Below are 24,628 nucleotides of genomic sequence, written 5' to 3'. Positions count from 1 at the left end.
CCATAAATTAAATTGAGAAAAATAAACATGCTTTATAAGTACAGTTGCATTCAGTCATTACTACATTAGCTACTAGTATCCACTTCTGTGTATCCACTTCTGTCTTTAATGTAGTTTGTCCTGCAAAGTTTTTATTTATTTATTTATTTGTTTATTTAATTAATGAATTTATGAATCGCCCTCAGCAATTGTCTATGTCATGACCTCATTTACATTTAGTTTTACATTTAATCATTCAGCATTTTTATCCAAAGCGACCTACAAGTGACGATAAAAGAAACACTTCAAATGATAAGAGTTGCAGTATATTGCATCTCTCAGAGATGCAATGTCAGACACAATGCCCTCAATGGAGCTAGTGACATCACTGTGAGGGGTAGGGTTAGGGGTGGGGTTAGGTGAACCCATTCAAAAGCATTGCATGCAGCTCAGATTGCATCTGCAGCCAAACCCTTCTTATGTTTTTACCTACAGGTGGTTTGTGAAGCCCACTCACCTGTGCAATATACACACCAAACATGCTTTTTACGTTGATGGGTGCCTTCTTTAAATGGTTTTCTAATGGCCGCAAGCATTTCGCATGTTGCATATGTGTCCTGTGCACCTCAAAAAATTGGTAACGTTTTACAATAACAGTACAGGAATAAATTATGTATTAATATGTAGCTTAAACATTACTTTATTATGAACTATTGATGAGTTAATACATGCACCAATCATGAACTAACTTTAACTGCAACATGAGTTGTGAGTGTGAATAACGGCTACCTTAATTAGATACCTTAAACTGGAACTCTGAGGATCCACACAGAGTTATTATTATTATCCACACCCCTAACAGCACTTGATTGTCCACAATGTTTTCTGGCAAGATTAATAAAACATATTTCCCCTCTTATTTTGATGATTAAGCTTGTATTACTCTAATACTGTAAACTATATATATATATATATATATATATATATATATATATATATATATATATATATATATATATATATATATATATGTATATGGGCACTCTTATTTTGAAAGTAGGGTACTAAGCATGCCTTGTGTTTACAGCTTGTCAGAATGCAAAATGCAGGATATATGGATTATGCATTCATTCGTTGCCACCGCATGAGGCATACGGTCTGTTTTAAAATATACTTTCTTAATTTAATGTGTATATTGTGAGATTTGATGAGTATGTTTGAAATGAGGCAACAAACACATGTAAACTGATTATTAAAAGTGTTTAATGCACCTTTATGCATCATGTCATATCACTCCGCTCTTACCAATAAACTTTATAAAACTCATCTGTTTATGTGGAGGTTGATATTCATTCCTGCCTGTGTGTTCAGATATGTTAAAACCACAGAATACAGCACTATTTACATCTCTGGCGGTCCCTTTTGTCGAGTATAATTATAATTTAGCCTCACTCACATAGCTCACTCACTCACTCCTAGCTAAAATAAACACCTCTACCACTTCAGTTCAAAAGATTGTGATAAGTAATCTACCCTGTTGAAATATTTGGATAATCAAAGTAAGCTTGTTATGATACTGGAATGTGGTACCGATCAGTAAAGGTTAGCCATTGTGGTCACGTGCTCAACAGAAATGACTGTGATTGGCCGTGAAGGTCATCAGTTCACCGAAGTCACCGCTGTTTACTGAGTGTAACCACAGATACAGACACTGGAGCGTTTCACAGCCGCGATTCATCAGTGGATCTATTGCATGTCAGCTTATGGACAAACCAGCTGATTAACGTGACTGAAATGCTCCAGTGTGCCTGTATCTGTGTTTACACTCAGCAAACAGCGGCGAGTTCGGCGCTCATCAGCACTCAAATGTAAGTGGGAAATGGACGTTTTTAAAATTTCAGAACTGATTGGTATCAAATTCCAGTATCATAATAACCCTAAACCAGAGCAAGATTATTTTCTAAGTGGGTATTTTAGAATGCCTGTGTGCATCAGGATACAGGAGCATCAGAGCAGAGCTCATTAATATTCACAACCCTTCCAAATATGGTCAAAACCAACCATAACATATTAGGGCCAATTGCTAGAGTTGGAAATAGAGCTGCAAAGTGTTTCTGGAGAAGCCTCATACCTTCTATTTAGACATCAGAGAACAATTTAACACATTATATCAATGCATATATGCAATATATCCATTATATCTATAGCACCTTTAAAACTAAGGCCACTTGAATAAAAAGCTGTCTATGTTCTCGAACATCCAAAATTGTAACAGTAAGAAATTATATTCACAAACCCTTCAAGCAGAGAAAAATACAACTATAAATGTACAAGTGGCAGAATGAAACCTTGGCTTTCAGATGTGTGTGTTTGAGAGAGAAAATGCCCTTATATCAGTGTATGTTATGGTTCCATAATCATCTTCCATAATCAGTAATTAGCCTTCATGCTATAGCACTCATTTGGTTGCAACACTTGTTCAAGTACTTCCGGAAAGAAAAGTTGGAAAGGACACGTGACAAGTCTTTCCTTCTGAAATGGTTGTCTGGAGACAGTCTGACATCAGGCCGGCACTCAGAGGATGATGTTGGGGTTCTGTTTGGGACACTCTTCATACATGGCATGTTGTGACTTCTCAGCCGCAGCGCTGTAAGGCAAACATTGTTCAAAGATCAACCACATTTCTTGTGCATCAGCTTAAACTGAATAAAATATGCTCCTAATAAAATATCGTGGTTTTCTTGAGGCATTGAAAAGCTTTATTGTTTTGATTTGTGGTTTATGTGCTATGCAGCCTTCCTTATTAAAAAAGCAAAGGAAAGGAGGGGGAAATAACTCCACATGCAGGCAGTGAAAACAATATTTTAAATGTCCCTGGAGAGGCTGCGGGCAACATTTTACAGTCCCTACTGTACGTGTCAACAACTAACCTCCATGTGTCAAAACAAACTCCTCAAATCAACAAGGATCTAATCAACAGCTCCCCAGAAGGGGCTCAAACCTTAATAAAACATTGAAAACTCCTGGAGTTCACATTTATGAAATCTCCCAGGATAAATGAAAACAAGTCTGCGTATGTTTTCAACATTTCTGGGTAAGAATCTGCTTAATGGATCAGGGCTGAAGTGATCGGTCAACATTATAACAGCAGCTTCACTCTCATCCACACTGCAGTGCTGCTTTCTATTAAAGGGGAGCTATTATGCAAAAATCCCTTTTATAAGTGGTTTAAACTCAGTAGTGTGTCTGCAGTGTGGGAATATCTCCAGCTTCTAATGGTAAACATTAATTAATTATATTTGTTATAATCAGACTTGATGAAAACAGTCTGCAGAAACACTTTGATTGACGTTCTCCCTTTGTACGTGTCATCAGAGAGAGAAAGCCCCACCCACTAGTGACCATCTCTCCCTCATTAGCATAGAACGTTAGTCTTGTTTTTGAACCTGCCACTATGCTGCCATACAGGCATCTGTAGCTCCGCCCTCTTCTGAAAAGAGCACAATCTCATTTGCATTTAAAGCGACAGTCACCAAAACACCACAATTAGGATCAAAGCCTAAAAGGGTCAGATTCAGAGAGCTGGAGAACATTATCTGTGTGATATTTTGAGCTGAAACTTGTAAAAGCTCCTTTTTAATGGGATAGTTCACACAAAACAGAAACTTTATTATTGTTTCCCAGTAAACATGCTCATAAAGGATCCTTGCTGGCTTTTTGCAGGCACTGCAGGCTACGGCTGAGACTCCATTGTGGACACCATCTTGTGGTCAGATGAAGAAATTAACTCTCACAGTGCATTATGGGTATTTTCGAGCTGTTGAGTGTACATGGGTTGTACATGATTTTGACTTGCATTGTGGGACTGATGAAATGGGCATGGAGAGTTGATAACGAGTGTTGTTCATAGATTGCGAGGCAACCATCAACCATTTTAGTTTTATTGAAGGAGAAAATGAAAAAGCACTGCAGTGTTTGTGTGTTCTGTGTTTATCTGAGATAATCAGTCTACCAAAATGTGCATATGCCATACAAGCTGAAGCTGATCGGTCAGTTCTTGTCACGTAACTCACAGTACACTCGCAGCATTTATTCAACTGTGTGCATCTGGAAGGCGTGAGTGTGTCACGCTGCTTGCACGCACAAGCCGCACACCTACATTTAAAGTAATGAACTCTAGAAAAGATGCAGTATGCATACGGCCCCTGAAAGGCCATCGTCATCTGTGATCTCCAGCTGTTGATCTTCTTGCACAGACAGACATGCTGAATTCACCTGATTTGTTGACAAATGTGTTGCGGATCCATTCCTTGGCAGTTCACGGGTCGATCACTGGGCCTTTAACTCAAGTTTCCAGAGACCTCTGTTTCTTACTCATTTTGCTGCTTGTGGGTTGAATTTGGGTGCACAAGTGATCGAGATGTAACCGAGAGAATACAGTCATGTTTCAAAATAAAGGATCTTTCAGACTCAGATAACAAATAAAACAGAATAATTAATGATTTCTTGTGCAGCCCAGTACCATTTGATTCATGGACCGGTACCAGTCCGCAGCCTGGTGGTTGAGGACCACTTCTATAGGTGGTTTGTCAAGCCAACTCACCTAACTAAAGATAGTTGGGGTCACCAGCCAATGGTATTGTTATTCTGGGGGTTGTGGGCTGAAAGTTTTGGAAACCCCTGATTTAGAGACATGCATGGAGGCTTAGAAAAAACACAGACAGTGTTCGATAAAGGAAACTGGAACTGTTGTTCAATAATGCTTCATATGAAATGAAAACCATCCTGATGTGAGAGGCATAAGCTGCAGTGGAATTTGACTGTTGTACACCAGGAGCGATCTAGTTTCCTTAAAATATGAAAGATTTTACATAATGACCTTATTATTAAAATAAGAGACGCCGTATTTCGGTTGGCAAGACTGAAAGATGCTTGACTTCACTTTGTGCAAAATGACTGAAACAAATCATTTTAAATCATAAGGCTTACCTACAAATGATCCTGGTTTGGTGGTAGGAAGTCTAGATTTCCCTTCATGTGCTACTTTCAGAGGTCTGGAGTAGGGTTCTTATTGCAGAGCAACACACACAGCATGCAGAAGTATAAATGCACGACTACACGTAAGGCAGGCGCTGTGGGTCACGCCGATCACTTGATGCAGAAGTATTAATCAGCCGTTATACTCACCACTCTTGAGTGCTTTTAAAGGGCTACATCTAACTCACACTTCGAGTAATATTTACAACAGATACTTTTACTCTATCTGCACTACATTTTTGGGCAAGTAATGGTACTTTGACTTCAGTGTGATTTTTCTGTACTCTTTCTATTTCAGAACACAAAACAATATGTTTAACTTGTCTAGAAAAGGCTTCTTGATTTCAGAGGTTTTACATATTTGGACAAGAAACAAGACAAAACTCTCAGAGCAGCATTGTTCTTGCAGTAAGGCTTAACTAACCTTGAAATAGAGTCTGAAATTGGTGGTGAAAACATGAATGGATTTGGCCTGATGGGTGTGTGGTGTCTCACCTGGCACTGGTGTTTTCCACATCCTCTATAGTGTCTGGCAGGTGTTTATGAGCCGTCTCGGGCAGGAACATTGTGAGGACGGCGCCTATGAGGGGACACAGGCCGAAGACCACCATGGGGGTGTGACGGCCGATGCTTCTCAGGAGGTAGATGATTGGTGCGATCACTCCCCCAGCCCGTGCACACATCGATCCCATACCGATGCCATTTTGTCTGGAAAAAAAAAGGCATGCTACAGTATCTGAACACTGGGAAAATGTCAACAAAATCAGTTGTTTTGGCTATACTGTTACCTGGACCTCATAAATACAGGCTATATGTCATTATTATATGGATGTATGATATGTATACATCATAAATTTTTTAAAATTTTGAAATACACTCACAGGCCACTTTATTAGGTACACCTGTCCAACTGCTTGTTAACACAAATTTCTAATCAGCCAATCGCACGGCAGCAGCTCACTGCATGTAAATATGTAGACATGGTCAAGATGATCTGCTGCAGGTCAAAGCGAGCATCAGAATGGGGAAGAAAGGGGATTTAAGTGACTCTGAACGTGGCATGGTTGTTGGTGCCAGACGGGCTGCTCTGAGTATTTCAGAAACTGCTGATCTACTGGGATTTTCACGCACAACCATCTCTAGGGTTTACAGAGAATGGTCCGACAAAGAGGAAATATCCAGTGAGCGGCAGTTCTGTGGGCGCAAATGCCTTGTTGATGCCAGAGGTCAGAGGAGAATGGTCAGACTGGTTCCAGCTGATAGAAAGGCAACAGTAACTCAAATAAGCACTCGTTACAACCGAGGTCTGCAGAAGAGCATCTCTGAACACACAACACGTCCAACCTTGAGGCGGATGGGCTACAGCAGCAGAAGACCACACCGGGTGCCGCTCCTGTCAGCTAAGAACAGGAAACTGAGGCTACAATTCACACAGGCTCACCAAAACTGGACAATAGAAGATTGGAGAAACGTTGCCTGGTCTGATGAGTCTCCATTTCTGCTGACACATTCGGATGCTCGGCTCACAATTTGAGTGGATTTTTCCATCATTAAAATAGCAAAAGTGGATTCTGACATGCTTTTGCACCCTGCGCTTTGGACTTTGCACCTAGATCGTCAAAATAGAGCCCTGTGTAATCTTGCCCCTGCTCACCTGATGACTGTCGGGAAGACTTCAGCTGAATAGATGTACACAATGGACAGTGAGGCAGTGATGCCAAACTTGCCCACCATAGCAAGTACAGTACGAACAATGGACAGATCTATGAAGACAGAAGACAGAAACAAAAACCAGAAATCATCTCTTTTTGTCAAACGCCTGATTGACTGAAGAAGAAAGTGATACACACAAAACATCAGTATCTCTATCATAATAATGCCAGCCTCTTTTCCCAGACTAGTGCGTTATATGAGGAGTTTAAGCTTGTCGAGTTGTGATTGAGAGTTCCCCAGGCCTCTGGCTCATCCACAGTACAAAAGAATAAAGACAACATCTAATAGAGTCTGCGGTCTGTTTACTGCAGGAAATTAACATTATTTATTGTCATCACTAAAGGTACACCAATATATATATATATATCTCCCACGTCGTGTGTATTGGGAAAATAAGAAAAGTTTCTAGATTTTAGATCATATTACATTTACATTTAGCAGACGCTTTTGTCAAGAACTTACCGTTTAGAAGAGATTCAGCAAGAAGAGGCAATACACACAATGATCGCCAGTTATACACAGTAACTTGTTTGGGTTTAGAGATTTTAATGCTAGAGTTTATTTAAGAGAAGGAGACAAAGGGGGAGAAAGTGTTTCTACAGGTGGTTTGTCAAGCCCACTCACCTGTGTGAAGCACACTTCATGAATGCAGAGTGTTGAGTGTTGGGTTAATGTGCTAGTGAAACAAATAAATGGGTTTTCTACAGGTGGTCTGTTAAGCCCACTCATAGGACACTCTCAGAATTACAACTCAGAGTAAAGTGTTTTGGGTTGGTGAGTGGTGAGGCCTTGGTTTTATTAGAACAATTCTTGATATAGTTGACACACCACACACTTTTACATTCAGCCGTGTGGTGTGTGAGTTTAGTGTCATCCCAAGAGGAACACTAGCATATTTTTTCATTGTTTTATTTAATTTTTTCACCATCAGCAGATGGCATAATCATCTCTGTGCTTTTGACCAATCTAAAATAAATAAAGTAATCTGGCCTCAGCGTTTGATAGCTCCGGCCCTTCCGCTGTGTGAGCAAATCTGCAATCCATTCATTCATTTTCTTTTCGGCTTATTCCCTTTATTAATCTGGGGTCACCACAGCGGAATGAACCACCAACTTATCAAGCATATGTTTTACGCAGAGGATGCCCTTACAGCCGCAGTATGGGTTCCCAAAAGTATGTGAGCTCTTAGAATCGTCCTAACTCCATGAACTAATAATGAATAATACTTGTACAGCATTTATTAATGATAGTTCAACATTCACTAATGCTTTATTATGTTGTTAACATTAGTTAATGCACCATGAGTTAACATGATCTAACAATGGACGACTTCTTTCCCATTAACTAACGCTAGCTAACAAGAACAAATACTGTAATAAATGTAATGTTCATCATTTGTTCATGTTAGTAAACGCATTATCTGACATTAACTAATAGAACCTTATTGTAAAGTGTAACCAATCCTAAAACACAAACAGGAAATGTTAAAGAGATAATGTCTGCAACTATTAAAATCTTCAGAAGAACAATTTAGTTTAGTTTTAGCAGAACAAAAACACATGCCACACAATTAGAGATCATTTCCAGCATGATTTCAGTGCTCTAGTTAAGTATAGGTTTGGTATATTTCTTACCATCTGGAATGAATATGGTAAGTAGGCAGGCCAGGCCGCCAACTGCCAGGAATGCTAGCTGGGATATCCGGCGTGAGCGGTTCAGAGTGAAGAGAGTAATGGTACGTGCCGGCATCTCCACCAAGCCAAAGATCATCTGCGTCAGGTAGATATTCATACCAAAGTCTGAAATGTTGAGCGATAGCCCATAGTAGACCAGGACATTCACAAACCTGCACCAACCAAATCATTTAAACAAATTATTATTGTAGAAGCATGCAAACCCAGGCAGGAATATACAGGAATATACGCCTGAATTAGATTATTACCGAACCCCACATCCCCTCAAAAGCTAGAACTTGTTTATTTTAGAGGTAGTTGTGCAACTGGAAGCAAAAGAGAGAAAGAGAGAGAGAGAGAGAGAGAGAGAGAGAGAGAGAGAGAGAGAGAGAGAGAGAGAGAGAGAGAGAGAGAGAGAGAGAGAGAGAGAGAGAGAGAGAGAGAGAGAGAGAGAGAGAGATAGAGATTCATACCAAGAGATTTAAAGTGATTTATTTTCAGATTCAAGACTTTATCGTTTACTCTTGCATTGTTCCTTCCCTCAATAATTCAGCTCCATCTTAGTTTTTTCTTTCATTTTTACATTACAAATTGTAGAGAAGTACTGTGAAAGAGTAGTGGTCAGAGCTGGGTAAAGTATTCACATCTATACTCAAGTAAAAGTACAAGAATTTTTTAGTCAATTAAGATAAAAGTAACAGATGAAAAATGACTCGGGTAACTAGTTACTAGTTACTTTTAATCTATATACTAGTTACTTTTTATAAATTAGCGGGTTATCTGATCTGATAAACTCACACATCTTCAGCCATCATTCAACACACAGGTGCATGAGCTAAACGAAAGTGGGAGATGTGTCTCCAACTCAGCCTCATTCTGAATACGTACCCCTGTATACATTTCTGGAAAGTGCCAAATACGTCCCAGGTGCTATGTTTATGTACAGTTTTTGTTTTCACGAATCCAATAGAGGCCGCTGTCTACACTTTTTCAGATCTCAAATTTCTCTCACCAGTGCCATTCATGGCTGCTATTCTCACGTAAATCCACCAGAGGCCGCTGTCGACTGACTGACCGATCGACTGGCTCAGACTCCTCCTTCCCTAAACCCAACCGACAGTGTTTTAACAAGCACCGACTGACCCGATCACCCACTTCCCTGAACTTAACCGACAGTGTTTTCAAAAGCAATCCAGAAAAAGAAATTCCCTCGCGGCAGCCTGACTTTCACTACACTTTCAGATTTGACCACATTCTCCGCATTATTTACTTGTTTATTTTGTTTTTTGTCTTACCTGCATTGTGAAACTTTTCTTCGCCGAACTCAAACCCTGTTGTTGTGATCAACTCCACGTCACAAGTATGCAGACGTACGCAGTGAGCCACTGGATGAACTGATAACAGCGAAAAGAGCTGTCTATACAAAGATAAGCAGTCAGCTGGGAGCGCGAAAAGGAACAGTGTAATACCGCCCCGTACGTTTTAAAGATGAAAAGCAGTCACACGTTCCTCTGGCTACATAATTCACACTCTCCAGAAATGTATGTAGGCCTACGTTTTCAGAATGAGCCGGTGTTGCACATCTCTATAGAAAGCTTTCACTACACAACCTCGCCAACGCGGCGCCTCAAAATATTTGCAAATAAGTCATGTGAATCATACCATTGGAAAGTAAATCAATTAATTAAAAAAAAAATAATAATTGCCAGTGGAATTGTAGATAAAACACAAAGACAACTTTGATATTATTCAATGAGAATTAAACAGAAAGCACACGTCATTAATGAAGATCCCTTAAACATATCATTTCAGCTCTTGCCATTAAAAAGACGTTTTAAGCAACCTCAAGTAAAGAAAAAAGTGTGTCAAATGTCCTTCATGCCGAATGCCATTCGAATTTTAATACTGGGTTCTATACATAAACAGGGTATTAAATAGAGTTATTAATGTGATGTATGTGATGACATTGACTGTATTTGTGTTGCCTGTTTTGTCTGTAATGTGTGTAATGTGAACACTGATGTGGTTGTGTGGTGAAGCCAAAGATAAATTTCCACTTGTGGAACAAATAAAGTACTCAAAATGTACAAGTTACCCAACAATCATACTTAAGTATGTGTAACGAAGTACATATAATTCATTACTACCCACCCCTGGTGGTGGTTTAGTCTAACTGTTCATTCTGAATTCATGTTAAGATGTTCGCAATTATGGGCAGCACGGCCATACACAGCAAGAACATTGCAGGTTTGAGTCCCGGCTGAGTCAGTTGGTGTTTCTGTGTGGAGTTTGCATGTTCTCCCTGTGTTGGTGTGGGTTTCCTCCGGGTGCTCCTGTTTCCCCCACAGTCCAAACACATGCGCTATAGGGGAACTGATTAACTAAACTGGCCGTAGTGTATGAGTGTGTGTGTGTGTGTGTGTGAATGAGTGTGTATGGGTGTTTCCCAGTACTGTGTTGTGGCTGTAAGGGTATCCGCTGTGTAAAACATATGCTGGAATAGTTGGCGGTTCATTCCGCTGTGGTGTTCCCCTGATAAATAAGAGACTAAGCTGAAGGAAAAGGAATAAATGAATAAACATTTGCAATTAAGTGCGTTTTACCACAGGTAGAAGAGAATGAGAGACTGTTTCCTCATTCTAGGCGTTCGGACCAGATCCAAGACTGTGTACTTCCTCTGCTCTTGAAGTTTTTCGGAGCTTTTAGGACTCTGCAGAAGAAGAGAAACACATTGAGATATCCCTGAGTTGATTTGCTAGAAGCTGAGGCTAATTTGAATATTCCTTTCTAAAGAGAGCTCTAACTCTGCTGCATTCAAGATAACATGCAAATAGCACTACCTGACAGTTAGCATGTTGGTCTGGCTGTGTTTTACAGCATAGTTGGTCCAGCTGAATGTAAGTCCATGCTGGTCGAAATATAAGCCTATTCTTCTGGTGATAAAGATTTTCAATAGTTTAAACCAGACGATTATAACAGGTCTGTTCATCCTAAAATGATCTTTCTAGTTATTACTTGACCCTCATTTTGTTCCAGTTTGACCTCTATGACATGTGGGTTCCCATTATATTTAGGTGGCTACAACTATGTACTTACAAGGAAACAAAACACAACAAGATTCATAAGACCAGGTGGCGTGGCATGGTTAGTTTTAAGAGCTTCCTGTGTTTACTGTTAAGGTTATTCCTCTATTTCTATGTTTTCCTTTTGTCCTGTTTCCCTTTTCATCCACATTCAACATAATCAACAACTGGAGATGAAGGACGCTGCAGGTGATGTTGTGTCTTCCCAAAACAGCATTTTTTTTGTTTATAAAAGATGTCTAATAGACGTCTAAATATAGTCATCTAGGCTAAAACAAGGCTAAATTTGGGCTGTCAGTGAAAATCTAATAGAGGTCTAAGAATAGACCAAAACTAGACTAGTCGTCAAATAAACAGAGATGAATGACGACACATATAAAGTGTGTCTAATCGGTCTATTTGACGACTAGTCTAGTTTTGGGCTATTCTTAGCTGTTCAATTTTCACTGACAGCTCAAATTTAGCCTTGTTTTAGCCAAGCTGTCTACATTTAGATGTCTATCAGATGTCTATTAAACACAAAAATGTTTGCTGTTTTCATGGCGTGTTGTGTGCTTTGTAATAATTGTCTGACTATGTGAGAGAACGAGTAAGAGAACCAGACCTGATAGAGCTCCATGTCATCGTTCTCCAGAGGCTTTCCATTAATAAGTGCTGCCTTGCGGATCAGATCCAACGCCTCTTCATGCTTGTTATTGGCCATTAACCAGCGGGCAGACTTGGGAAGCACCCTGAGAACGCACAATCACACAGACTCGCATGAATAACCAAATACAGGTGCACATGCGAGAACAGCGGCCTCTAAAATACTGTGTAGTACTATAATATTCTGAGGCACCTTTAACCTAATAGTCTCAAGTACGTCTAGTGAATAGGTCTCAAACCGCAGCTCTGCACAGTTCTGCTCAAACCCTAATCAAACACAGCTGATCAACTAATCAAGATGTGTTCACGACTCTTCTGAACACCTCGATTATTTGGATCAGCTGTGTTTGATTAGGGTTGGAGCAAAACTGTGCAGAACTACAGCCCTCCAGGAATCCAGTTTGAGACCTGTGTTCTAGTGGATGGTCTTTAACCCTCCTGTTGACTTACAGGCCAAAAATCTCTCTGGAATATAGGTTTGTTTCTTCATGCCAAATAGATTTAATGGATTTTTGATTGAAGATCAAGAAGATTTTTGATTAAAATAAATGTAGATGCTCTATTTTAGATGTTTAGTGACGGTGGGACATTTTTGAGCTGAATGGCGAATGTTCTAACATTACAGGACAGGTAAATCCTGGAGGGATTTCTTTATATCTTATACATGTTTCATTCATCTCAACCATTTTATTTAATCCCTATAACTTTATGAATCTAATCCAGGCATGGGCAAACTTGATCCTGGGGGGCCGGTGTCCTGCACAGGTTTGCTCCAACACTAATCAAATACACCTGCCTGTAGCTTTCTAGTGATTTTGAGGACACTGATTAGTTTGTTCAGGTGTTTTTGATTAGTGTTGGAGCAAAACTCTGCAGGACACTGGTCCTCCAGGAACAAGTTTGCCCATCCCTGATCTATACAGAGCCTATAAGTCTTGTGACTTATCACTCTGGAGCCAGAGGCAAGGCCCAATGGGTAGAAAGTTAGTCTCAAAGGTTTCAGGTTTGTAGGTAGGTATTCAGTAGTAGTATTTTTCACTCCCCAGTGACATTCAAAAAGAGTAGGGCTCTGTCCCTGGTATTCTGGCCAAATTTGCCCACTGGCCTCTTTCCATCATGGCCTCCTAACCATCCCCATATCATAATTGGTTTCATCAATAGGCTGGTGTGTGGTCTGGTGCAAAATGGCTGCCTTCACATCATCCAGGTGGACGCTGCACACTGTTGAGTAGATCCCCCAACATCTGTTAAGTGATTTGAGTACCCAGGAAATTGCTATATGAACGTGAGCATTTATTATTATTAGTGGTACTTTCTTCCACAGTCAATTGATAGTTTTCACTTGTCCTCACACCAGTAGGGAAACGCCAATACATTACTATCTTCCGCTGGCCACCAGGTCTTTAATTTTGACCTTTTCACTTTTACTCTTTTTTTTAGCCTAAAAACACGGCTAACTTTTGTCCAATAAGATATAGCATTAACCCGACAGAAATATCAGTCTAAGCACAAAAATGACACTAAATGTAAAAGTAGACACCTACAAGCTATAACGGCATCAATAATGACTAAATCCAGCATAGACTAATTCTGAAAACGTAGTCCTGCGGACGTTTCTGGAGTCAGTGAATTATGTAGCCGGGGGTACGTATGGCTGCATTTAATTTTCTTAAGTGAACACTGCGGGGCGGTGTGACGCCGATCCTTTTGGCACTTACTAGAGAGGAGTTGACCACGACGACGGCGACCGGGTTTGAATCTGGAGAAGAGTGGGTCCAGACATCAGGCAAGACAAAAACAGAACCCAAAAGATAAAATGAACGAGTGAATAAACAGGGTTGAGAATGCGGTGAAAATCCGAAAACATGGTAAAAATCAGACGAGGGCCTTTCTTTTTCTGGACGGCTTTTGTACAATCATCGGTAAGGTTTAGGAAAGTTAGTGAGTGGCCGGATCAATCGGTAAAATTGGTTGGGTTTAGGGAAGGAGGAGGGTGGGTCAGTCGATTGGCTAGTCGCCCAGTCAGTCATTCAGCCAGTCAGAGAGACGGTCGGCCGACAGCGGCCTCTGGTGGGTTTACGCGAGAACAGCGCAGGCACGAACGGCACTTGCGAGAGACATTCGAGATATGAAAAAGCACACACAGCTGCCTCTCGCGGATTCACGAAAACAAAAACTGCAAATATACGTACCTCCCAGGATGTATTTCGCGGTCTCCAGAAACGTCCACAGGACTAGGTTTTCAGAATGAGCCTGGGTTGACTAAACCGCTGTATTTCTTTAAACTCACATTCTAATAAAACAACTCAATTGAGCACCGCTGAAATTGACATGAACGTGCCAGTCACGGTCTGCCATAGATCTGCATGTTTTAAACCTTCCTGAATTAGCCTTTTCTTCTCTGCCCTTCTCCCTGTGCAGTAATAGAGCAGTCAATACATATGGTGTGTGTATTTATGGCCTATATTTGTGTTGGCTGTAAAAGAGTTCTCAGCACCTTTTCCACTCACCAGACATAGAACAGGAAGAGGAAACCAGGGGCAGAAATGGCCAACTGAAGTTTACGCCAGTCTCGAATGAGGTAGGCCACACCTGCTAGCAGGATATAGCCGAACCCAAAAAAGTAATCAGTGATGACACCTGCCAGCATGCGCCTTTTAGGACCGGTCCACTCAGTGCCTGCAGAATCAAGAAGACAACACACCCATTACATGATGAACAACACTAAATCTGAACAGAGGTGTAAAGTACTTGGGTCATTTTACTTGAATACTGGGTCACACTTTATTTTGATGGTCCGTTTGATGAATTTACATTGCATCTACAAGCTAACTAATTCTCATTAGACTATAAGGGGACTGTTAGGGTTGGGGTTAGTGTAAGTTGACATGTACTTGCTAAGTTTGTTCTAGTCAGCTAAATGTCTGTTGAAGCAGCAGAATCAGCAGATATTAAGCAGACAGTCTACTAATACTCAAATAGACCATCAGAATAAAGTGTTACTCTAAATGTAAACAGAGATGTGGAGTACTTGAGTAATTTTACTTGATTACTGTACTTCAGTATTATTTTGGCAAATTTGTACTTTAATTGGGTACAATTAAATTACATACTATTACTCAATTACATTTTTAAAGCACATCACATTGTTTACAGTCCAATAGTAGTTATTTCTGGAGATCATTTCATTATATTTGCCCTTGCTATTACATAATATACTAAACTGTGCTGTTCAGTTTCATTTAAGGTTTATTTATTCTGCCAACAAGATTCTTTTTAACATTCAGTGAAATTAGCCAGACATTTTCATTGAGCAGTGCACAGCACCTTGACCTGAACCTGAGAGAAATTATGGCTGTGCTAAAAGCTAAAACAGGCTATCTTTAAAGGCAGCATTCCAGGTCAGAAAGGCATCGAGGCACGTCCAGACACAAATTTTGCTTTACTTCCTGTCTCAGGATGTTCCTTCTTCAGATCGAATTTCAGAGTCATCACAGACATATCTTTTACCGCCTCAGAAATTCCACAATCCTGCGCATTTCATTACTGACAATTGAGCTCAAGATTAAAGAGGCATCTGGAAGCATCTCTTGCATGTGTTTTTGGCCAACGTTTTCCACTTTTGATGACATTTCTAGCATTAAGTTATTATTGTAGTATACCTTTAGTAATTACCCCAGTTATCACTGAAGCTCTCTATAGTGTTGTACATTCTGAATTCATTATGTTGTGTCAGGAATCATTTCCACAACAATGTTTTCAGCCAAACGTGGGAAACTTTTTATGTGTTTTGCATTTCAGCTCCAAAAGAGCTAGACTTGACTCTCCAAATTCAGAAAATTAGCTTCTGCTTAACTTAAAGCTCCTACAGCTTTACATATTTACATATTATATATACAGCATGGTGCATATGTACATGCTGCACATTAGGTGTGTCTGAAATCCAGTTTAAAGCAGGATCATTTGTGTTGCGAGAGATTAAACAGTGTAAACAAGACTAGTTTTCATTCTTGCAGTTACTTTTACCTTTTTAATACTCAAGTAATACTTTTTACTTTTACTCTGGTGAGTTTTTGGTCAGATACGTCTACTTTTAATTGAGTAATTTTCACTCAGTATTTGTACTGGAGTAAAAATTTGACTTGAGTAACGGTAACACTTTATTCTGATGGTCTATTAGAGTATTAGTAGACTGTCTGCTTAATATCTGCTGATTCTGCTCCTTTACAGACATTTAACTGACTAGAACAAACTTAGCAAGTACATGTCAACTTACACTAACCCCAACCCCAACAGTCCCCTTATAGTCTAATGAGAATTAGTTAGCAAGTAGATGCAATGCAACTTAAATTCATCATACAGACCATCAAAATAAAGTGTGATCTGAGTAACATTTTGGAGTACTTTTTGCACCTCTGAATGCAAACCACAAAGAATAGAGAGGCAGTTGTGCTTTCTCAAATCATGTTTAGCATTCAGCTAAATAATCCTATTTTACATTCAACCTTTTTTCTACTTCTGTCAAACGTGTCAAACAGAACAAGTTCAAAAGTGTCGAGCAAATCTCTTACTTACCCAGCACAAATGCATTCATGATCACCGCTGACACAGTGGAGCCCACCACAAAGCGTAGCAGGACATAAATGTAGAAGTTTGGGGCAAAAGCGACGCCCACTCCGAAGACGGCCTGTACTGCTAAACCAATCAATATGATTATTCTCCGACCGTACCTAAAACAGAACCAATGATATGCTGAGTGATTAAACTGATAGTCGTTTGTTTACTAAAAACTTCTCTCAGACACTCTACAATGGTGCTAGTGATACAAAGCATTGGGTTTGAAACCTGCTAGTCAAATGTACGTCTCTGTACATTTCATCTCTCTCAAATAAAAATAAATAGCTTTGTGCATGTAAAAGATGCAGGGCTGCACAGTGGGTCAGTTAGCATTTCTGTATGGAGTTTGCAGATTTTCCTTGTGTTTACGCGGGTTTCCTCCGGCTGCTCCGGTTTCCCCCACAGGTCCAAAAACACATGTGGTACGGTTGAATTGGGTAAGCTAAAATGTCTGTAGCGTATGAGTGTGTATGGATGTTTCCCAGTGATGGGTTGCAGCTGGAAGGGCATCCACTGCGTAAAACATATGCTGGATAAGTTAGCGCTTCATTCCACTGTGGCGACCCCAGTTTAAAAAAAGGGACTAAGCTGAAAAGAAAAGAATGAATGTTTTCATGTATCCACCAGAGGCCGCTGTGTATGCTTTTTCAGACCTCAAATTTCTCTCGCGAGTGCCATTGGTGCCTGCTGTTCTCACGTAAATCCACCAGAGGGTGATGTCGACTGACTGACTGACCCAAAAAAGAATCAGAAAAGAAACAGAAGCTGTCAGCGGCATCATACCACCCCATAGCATTTGTTTTAAAGAATAAATGCAGCCATACGTAGCTCTGGCTACATGATTTGCGCTCTCCAGAAATGTATCCGGGGTGTGTTTACAATGAGCCTGTGTTGCATTTGTAAAAACAATACTATATTAATAACGGCAAAAATATTACAGCACTCTGACACTGGATCCTAACTATACACCCTGAGGCATGCTATCCTTTTCATATTAAAACAAGTATTGTCTTAACCATCTATGATGGCAATGCAAAGTAAAAACCAGTCAGAATCACATATGGTGCCATGACCAACACCAGCTGTTGCTGTGTGAAACGTCAGAGGAAACTAGCATCAAGAGGAGACGTAATGATGTTAATCAAACGATGTACTGTAACATGTCAAACAGGAACATTCAAAAAGCAACTCGTTCATTCATTCATTCATTTTCCTTCGGTTTAGTTTATTCATCAGGGTCACCACAGCGGAATGAACTGCCAACTTATCCAGCATATGTTTTACACAGCAGATGCCCTTCCAGCTGCAACCCAATACTGGGAAACACCCATACAAACATATTCACACCCACACTCATACACTACGGCCAGTTTAGTTGATCAGTTCCCCTATAGTGCATGTGTTTGGACTGTGGGGGAAACCGGAGCACTCGGAGGAAACCCACACCAACACGGGGAGAACATGCAAACTCCACACAGAAACACCAACTGACCCAGCCGAGACTCGAACCAGTGACTACCCACTGAGCCACCGTGTCGCCCTCATGTAAACAACTTAATAATATTATTGTCTTATTCAGGTTAAGACAAGTAATTTATTGACTGATGTCCATGTAAACGGAGTCACTGAGTCCAGAGTAATATCTGGATCTTGACCCAAAACTGATTGAGAAGCAGTGTCATGGACGGCACGCTTGTGTTTTTTATTTTAAAGCATTCCATGCCACATTCCCCCTTCAGTTCATTCAGCAGTGAATGTTTTCACACCACAGTGCTGCTATTGTCTGTCTTACTCAGAAATGTGAACATGTGCTGCTTATTAGAGCCGCTCTGTAAAAACCCCACTGCATTTCAGTACCTCAGAAACCTTCTGATTTGGCTGAAGCACAAGAAGGCATTTTAATTCGAATCACCGCATCTCCATATATATATATATATATATATTATCAGTAAATAAATCTAAGACCACTTAAATAGAAGCCCTCCCAGCAGAGGCAGAGGTGAGAGCGAGCACAAGCTTTGATGAATGGGTGTGTTCCACATGTGAATCAGGACTTTTCCTCAGGACGTGTTGACGTAAAATATCCCAAACTTCCTGGTATTTGAGCTCTCGTCCAGACATGCAGTTTGCTAATCATCTCATGTCAATCAGGACTGCTTCTATACCGATATCAGCGCTTGAATTTCAGATTCAGGGTTTTCCACTAGAGAGGATGAAGATGTGTTTGTGTGCAAATGATCTTGAGCTTCTTACTTATCAGCAAGGGCTCCGAACAGCACAGCTCCAACCAGCAGCCCAAACATATAGATAGAAGAGCCAATGTTGTTCAAAGTGGCATTTTCACACACAAGGTCCCACTGCAATACAAGGCAACAGAAAATGGGTCAATGCTAAAAATCATAACCAGGTCATACTACATTTTTATTGTACTGTTTTTACATCACCATTGAAATCATAAACATTTTTACAGTGTAGAAGATGTTGTCAATTAGCAATAGTGCTGTTAACCCAATACAATACACATTTCATGAAGGTATTTCACGTTCAATTGCACACAGTATAATAATGTTTCATATAAGGTTATTTTCATTCATTCATTTTCCTTCGACTTGGTCTCTTTATTCATCAGAGGTCGCCACAGCGGGAATGAATATCCTTCCAGTTGCAACCCAGAACTGGAAAACACCCACACACACTCATTCACACACACACTCATACACTACGGCCAGTTTAGTTGATCAGTTCCCCTATAGCGCATGTGTTTGGACTGTGGGGGAAACTGGAGCACCCGGAGGAAACCCACACCAACACGGGGAGAACATGCAAACTCCACACAGAAACACACACTGACCCAGCTGGGCCCTCTAACCATCAACCTTCCTGCTCTGAGGCGACAAGTAATTTTTTTCTTAAAGAAAAATTGCCCCTACTAACTAATTGCCTAGACTAACTCAAATCAATCACAAACTAGTCTAAACTGTGAAAACGTCCCATGTTCTGTGAAAAAATAGTTCCAGCTTACTAAATCCTGTTGAAAAATACTAAAATGTGGAAGCTTTTTTCAGTGTACCTGGCTGTTCTCGGTTCAAGGTGATATTTTAGTCCTCAACACTCTGACCAGGACAGCAGCTCATTGATCATCTATGTAGAATGACAAGGTTATTACTTATAATATAAATGATAATTATTCCTTATAGATATAAATCAGCTGTTAAGCTCTCTCCTTCAATACTGGGGCTACCCTTAAATCATAAAGCACTGTCTGTAGGTTTGCGACCCAAAAGTGGATCTGCAAAGCATTCTTTGTTTGCGTTAGGGAAGTTGTAGTGATGCATGACTCTGATTTTGAGGTGTTTAAAGCTGTTGTGTTGTGGTTTTGTTCTGATTCAGTTCAAGTGCATGTAAAACAAACAGTTCTCCCGATGGCCATTTCTTATGGGATGCTTCACTGTTTCTATTTCATAATAAATGGGAGAAATGTGTAAGGTGTTTTCACTGGAGGCGGGGAGATAATGCTCAAGTGTGCTCCTAAAATCACACCGCTTGAATGAATCAAAGATTATTAATAATCAATAATGATAAAGTAAACGCTAGACTCTCAGAAAAAAAGGCACGGTGTTGTACCTTTGTAAAAGTTGTACCTTATATAGTACAGAATAGACCTCTTATGATACTGTTATGATGTTGTTCTGTACCTTTTATGGTACAATTGAAATGGAGGTGCACAAGTGTTCCTGTATAAAAGGTACAGAAGTGTTGGACAACTTCTTTATTACAATATCTATGATATAAATATGAATGGAAAGGCAAAGTGATTCAAGATTAATTTCCATATTAAAACATGAATCATCATTTAAGAGCATGTGTTTAAAGAAACTCATAAACATTTATTATTAAGTTCTTTAAATAAATGTTTGGTAAGCATTTTTGACACTGTTAGGGAACATAGTGTCTTGTCACAGTGGTGGTACAGTACCTTTATGAATGAGATTTGTACCTTTGATGAAGGTACAATATTGTATCTGCAGGTTTTAAAAAGGTACATTTTGGTTTCCCATGGTACAAATCATGTCCTTAAAGGTAATCTCTTTCCTTGTGTTAAGGTAGAGTTCTGTTCCATAAAAAGGTACTGCCCCAGTGTCAAGGGTTTGTACCTTCTTTGGTATAACACTGTACCGTTGCGTGTACCCTGAGCTCTTTCCAGAGCTCTAAAAATACATAATGGACAAGTTTGTATGTGTCGTCCAAAATCTTGTACAATGATTGCAACATTTATAAACTGTGTTGGCTCATAAAACTTTACAAACTTTAGCAACAAAAATAGGCACTGCTATTGTATAGCCGTATACTGTTTATTCATCAGTATGTTATATTCTTTCAGTTGTGTTTTGTATATTTTAAGGACAGTGGGGTGGTGCTGTTGTGTACATACAGATGAAGTCAGAAATATTAGCCCCCCTTTGATATTTTATTTCTTTTTTAATTATTTCCCAAATGATGTTGAACAGATTCAGGATGTTGACAGTATGTCTGATAATATTTTGTTCTTCTGGAGAAAGTCTGATTTGTTTTATTTCCGCTAGAATAAAAGCAGTTTTAAATTTAAGAAACATTTTAAGGTCAATATTATTAGCCCCTTTAAGCTATTTTTTAGTCTACAAAACAAACCATCATTATACAATGACTAGCCTAATTACCCTAACCTGTCTAGTTAACAATAGTTAAGCCTTTATAAGCTGTATAGAAGTGTCTTGAAGAATATCTAGTCTAATATTATGTGCTGTCATCATGACAAAGAGAAAATAAATCAGTTATTAGAGATGAGTTATTAACACTATTATGATCAGAGATGTGTTGGAGAAATCTGCTCTCTGTTAAACAGAAATCGGGGAAAAAAAAAATCAACAGTGTTGGGGGGGTGGGGGGGGGGTCTAACAATTCAGGCTTCAACTGTATAAGGTAAGGAATAATGGGATGTGGCCCAATGATTAAGGGAAAACATGTGTCCCTTGGACAGCCCCCGTTTTAAGGACTTTTACTGAAAAGGTTCATATTAAAATACTGCTATGAACTTTTAGAGTACAAAGATTTGTTACTATTGCAGTGACAAGCTATTTATTTTCATTATCATAGTACAGAATTCATTCTCATCTCCCTTCATCTCTGAGTGTCTTTGCTGGAGTCTTACAGTTATAAATTCTATCCTCAGCCTCTATACACCTGGACTGGAGAAAGATTGGTCTGGTGCACCCTTTCTCCGGCCCCACCCTTTCCTCCACCTCGGCCCTGCAGCTGGACAGCAGAGAGCGGTATCATATAGTCACCTCCCGTTGTGAGGCCTGGCAAAGGTCCAGTGTTTGTAAATCAAAGCAGGTTCTGCCAGGATGTCCTGCTGTGAGAAACCCATATCATCGGTCACATGGCGCAAAAGGAATGCCATTCCATTGGTCCATTCCAAGTGCAGAGGGCTGCATCTCTATAAGTCAGATGCCTTCACCACAGGTGGCCAGAAACTCTCAATGCAGTCTGCAGCTAAACCATCGAAACCACAATACACGAATAACTCCAGAAGCAGAAGAGAAACTACACAAGATCTCTGCTGAAAGTGCTGTGCATGTTATCACCAAAGCGATCACATCCTGTTACACAACTGTTATGTTTTGAGGGCACTCACCTCGGTGGCGATAGTGCTGAGAAAGACTTCCTTGCTGAACTCCCATCCTCCGGTGCAGCCCTTTGCGGTGGACGAGTGCTCAGTAATTGGCCGACTGTGGTTACGCTGGGATGGAGAGCCATCCTGAAAAGATGTGCAGGACTCCCCAGGAGCACTACTGAAGTTCAGGTTCAGCCTGGGACCAGCACTGTCCCCCACTGGCCAAGAAGATCTGCACAGGTGAGGGGGCACGGCCCCAGTGAAGACAGACACCAACATGTGGAAGGCCAAAAAGATCTGTGGCAGACAGATCCAAACATAAAGAGTCTTCTGAAAACGTCCAAACCCGCCAATCCGGTCCAGGACCTTGTCAAAATTCATCCTGCCTGTCCGTGAATGTCACCTCATAAAACTGTAAAGTGTAAATCTGTTCTGGTCAAGATGGCTGGGCACACGCGTCTTGGGACAGAAGTTGGTGTGTAAGTGTATATGTGAGCAATGCTATGGAGAACGTCAGGTCAGTATTATGATTATTAAAATGCTATGAGATGGAGGTCTGGTTACGGCCAGGCGGTACAGGCGCCTGTGTGTGGCTGGTATTGGTCTCCTCACACCTGTAGCAGAGAGAAAGGGAGGGATGGATGAAAAAAGGCAGAGAGCGCTGCCGCAGAGTTCTGGCTGTTTGGCTGTGTTGTATGAGGGAAATATAAGGAGGGGAGGGCTGGGAGTGACCCAGATACCTGAAATGAGCCAGTGAGCATAAGGGGGAGGGGTCACTGAGAGAGGGGTGGGGCCACAAGGGGAGGAATATTTTCACACTCTCTCTCTATCTGCACCACAGACTCAGAGACAAAGTTCTGTTTCATCTCATTGCTGCATTTGGCTCTTCCCCTCTCTAGTTGCTCTATTCACAGGCTGTTTTGTAGACTGAGTGGAGGATGTAAAGATAAAATAAATAAGTTTTGACTTCTCTCATCATCTTTAATGATTTCCTTTTCTTCGTCTTTTATTTTGAGAAAGCAACACTAAAGCAATAGACAGTTTCCTTTAGTGATATATTGTAGTGCTAAACTGCACTTAAAGCTGCAATAGAATGAAAATCTAGACACACCTGAGCAAAGCTGAATAATTAAAGTTGGTAAGACTTTATTCTGATGGTCTAATTGAGTATTAGTAGACTGTCTGCTTAATATCTGCTGATGCTGCTCCTTCAACAGACATTTAGCTGACTATAATGCAAGTACATGTCAATTTACACTAACCCTAACCCAACCTAACAGTCTACTTATAATCTAATGAGAATTAGTTAGCATGTAGATGCAATGTAACTTAAATTCAACAAACAGACCATCAAAATAAAGCGTGATCTAAAAGTTTAGTCAATGGAAATGACCACGAGCCTCTAAGTTCATCTAAGCTTTAATTATGATGACTTTGTATGTGGGACTCTTATTTTGAAAACATATCAGCAAGACATAAACTCTAGGTAGACATAAGCTCTGTTTAAGTCTCTCTTTTGTTAGTTTAACATGTATTTTCTGAAATCTGCTATGTATTTTTTCTAATGAAGTAAGGTTTACACGATAAACTACTGAATTAGTGTTAAATGAAAGTTCTCAGCAGGCACAGGGTGATGTTGATGACATGACGTCAGATTGATGTTGTATCCCAACATCATGGGGCGTTGCATTTTGTTTGGAAATGGAAATCAGGTTGACACCAGAACCCATTGTCAGGCAGGTGTCAGTGTCCAACGTTGAACAGATTGCAAAACGCTGTAACCTAAAAACCAAACATCATAATGATGATGATGATGATGATGGACGTTACTAATATGACGTCTATCAGACATTGGATTTTGTTTGCCATACCTGGTGAATAAAGGTCAGTATTTGACGTCAATATGATGTTGGTTTAAGATGTTGGCTTGACGTTGGATTTTCCAACACAACCTAAAATCAACCAAATATCAACATCATTTGACGTCATCATTGGGTGTCAAAATAACCTTGTCTTGACACACTGGTAACCCAAATCCAACCTAATATTAACGTCTTTTTGGTGTTGTGTGTCTGCTGGGTTTATGTACATGTAAGAATGGCTAATTATACTACACTGACTGTAATCTGCTGTGAATGCATGCTAGTGTTCAGTTCAGGACCCACCAAACAAACAAACAATACTGGCACAGACCGCCTGCTGTGCTCTCATGGAAATCTCTCTTTATC

The 24,628-nt window shown here is 40.1% G+C and overlaps 1 protein-coding gene across 1 annotated transcript; it reads right to left on the bottom strand.

Annotated features, from left to right (window-relative positions):
* Positions 1 to 1,225: 1,225 nt before the first annotated feature.
* Positions 1,226 to 23,067, bottom strand: si:dkey-119m7.4 (uncharacterized protein LOC560629 homolog). Its single transcript, XM_056481530.1, has 10 exons — positions 22,422 to 23,067; positions 19,001 to 19,104; positions 16,706 to 16,860; positions 14,641 to 14,809; positions 12,090 to 12,216; positions 11,006 to 11,112; positions 8,364 to 8,575; positions 6,671 to 6,779; positions 5,512 to 5,724; positions 1,226 to 2,626 (listed from the first exon to the last, which is right to left on the bottom strand). The coding sequence occupies exons 1-10, from the start codon at positions 22,779 to 22,781 to the stop codon at positions 2,554 to 2,556; spliced, it is 1,629 nt and encodes a 542-aa protein (XP_056337505.1). The 5' UTR covers positions 22,782 to 23,067; the 3' UTR covers positions 1,226 to 2,553.
* Positions 23,068 to 24,628: the final 1,561 nt, after the last annotated feature.

Source organism: Danio aesculapii, chromosome 20, assembly GCF_903798145.1.
Source record: "Danio aesculapii chromosome 20, fDanAes4.1, whole genome shotgun sequence".
Classification (NCBI taxonomy): Eukaryota; Metazoa; Chordata; class Actinopteri; order Cypriniformes; family Danionidae; genus Danio; species Danio aesculapii.
Note: the sequence above shows the minus strand (reverse complement) of the source record. Positions and strands in the feature narration are given on the sequence as shown.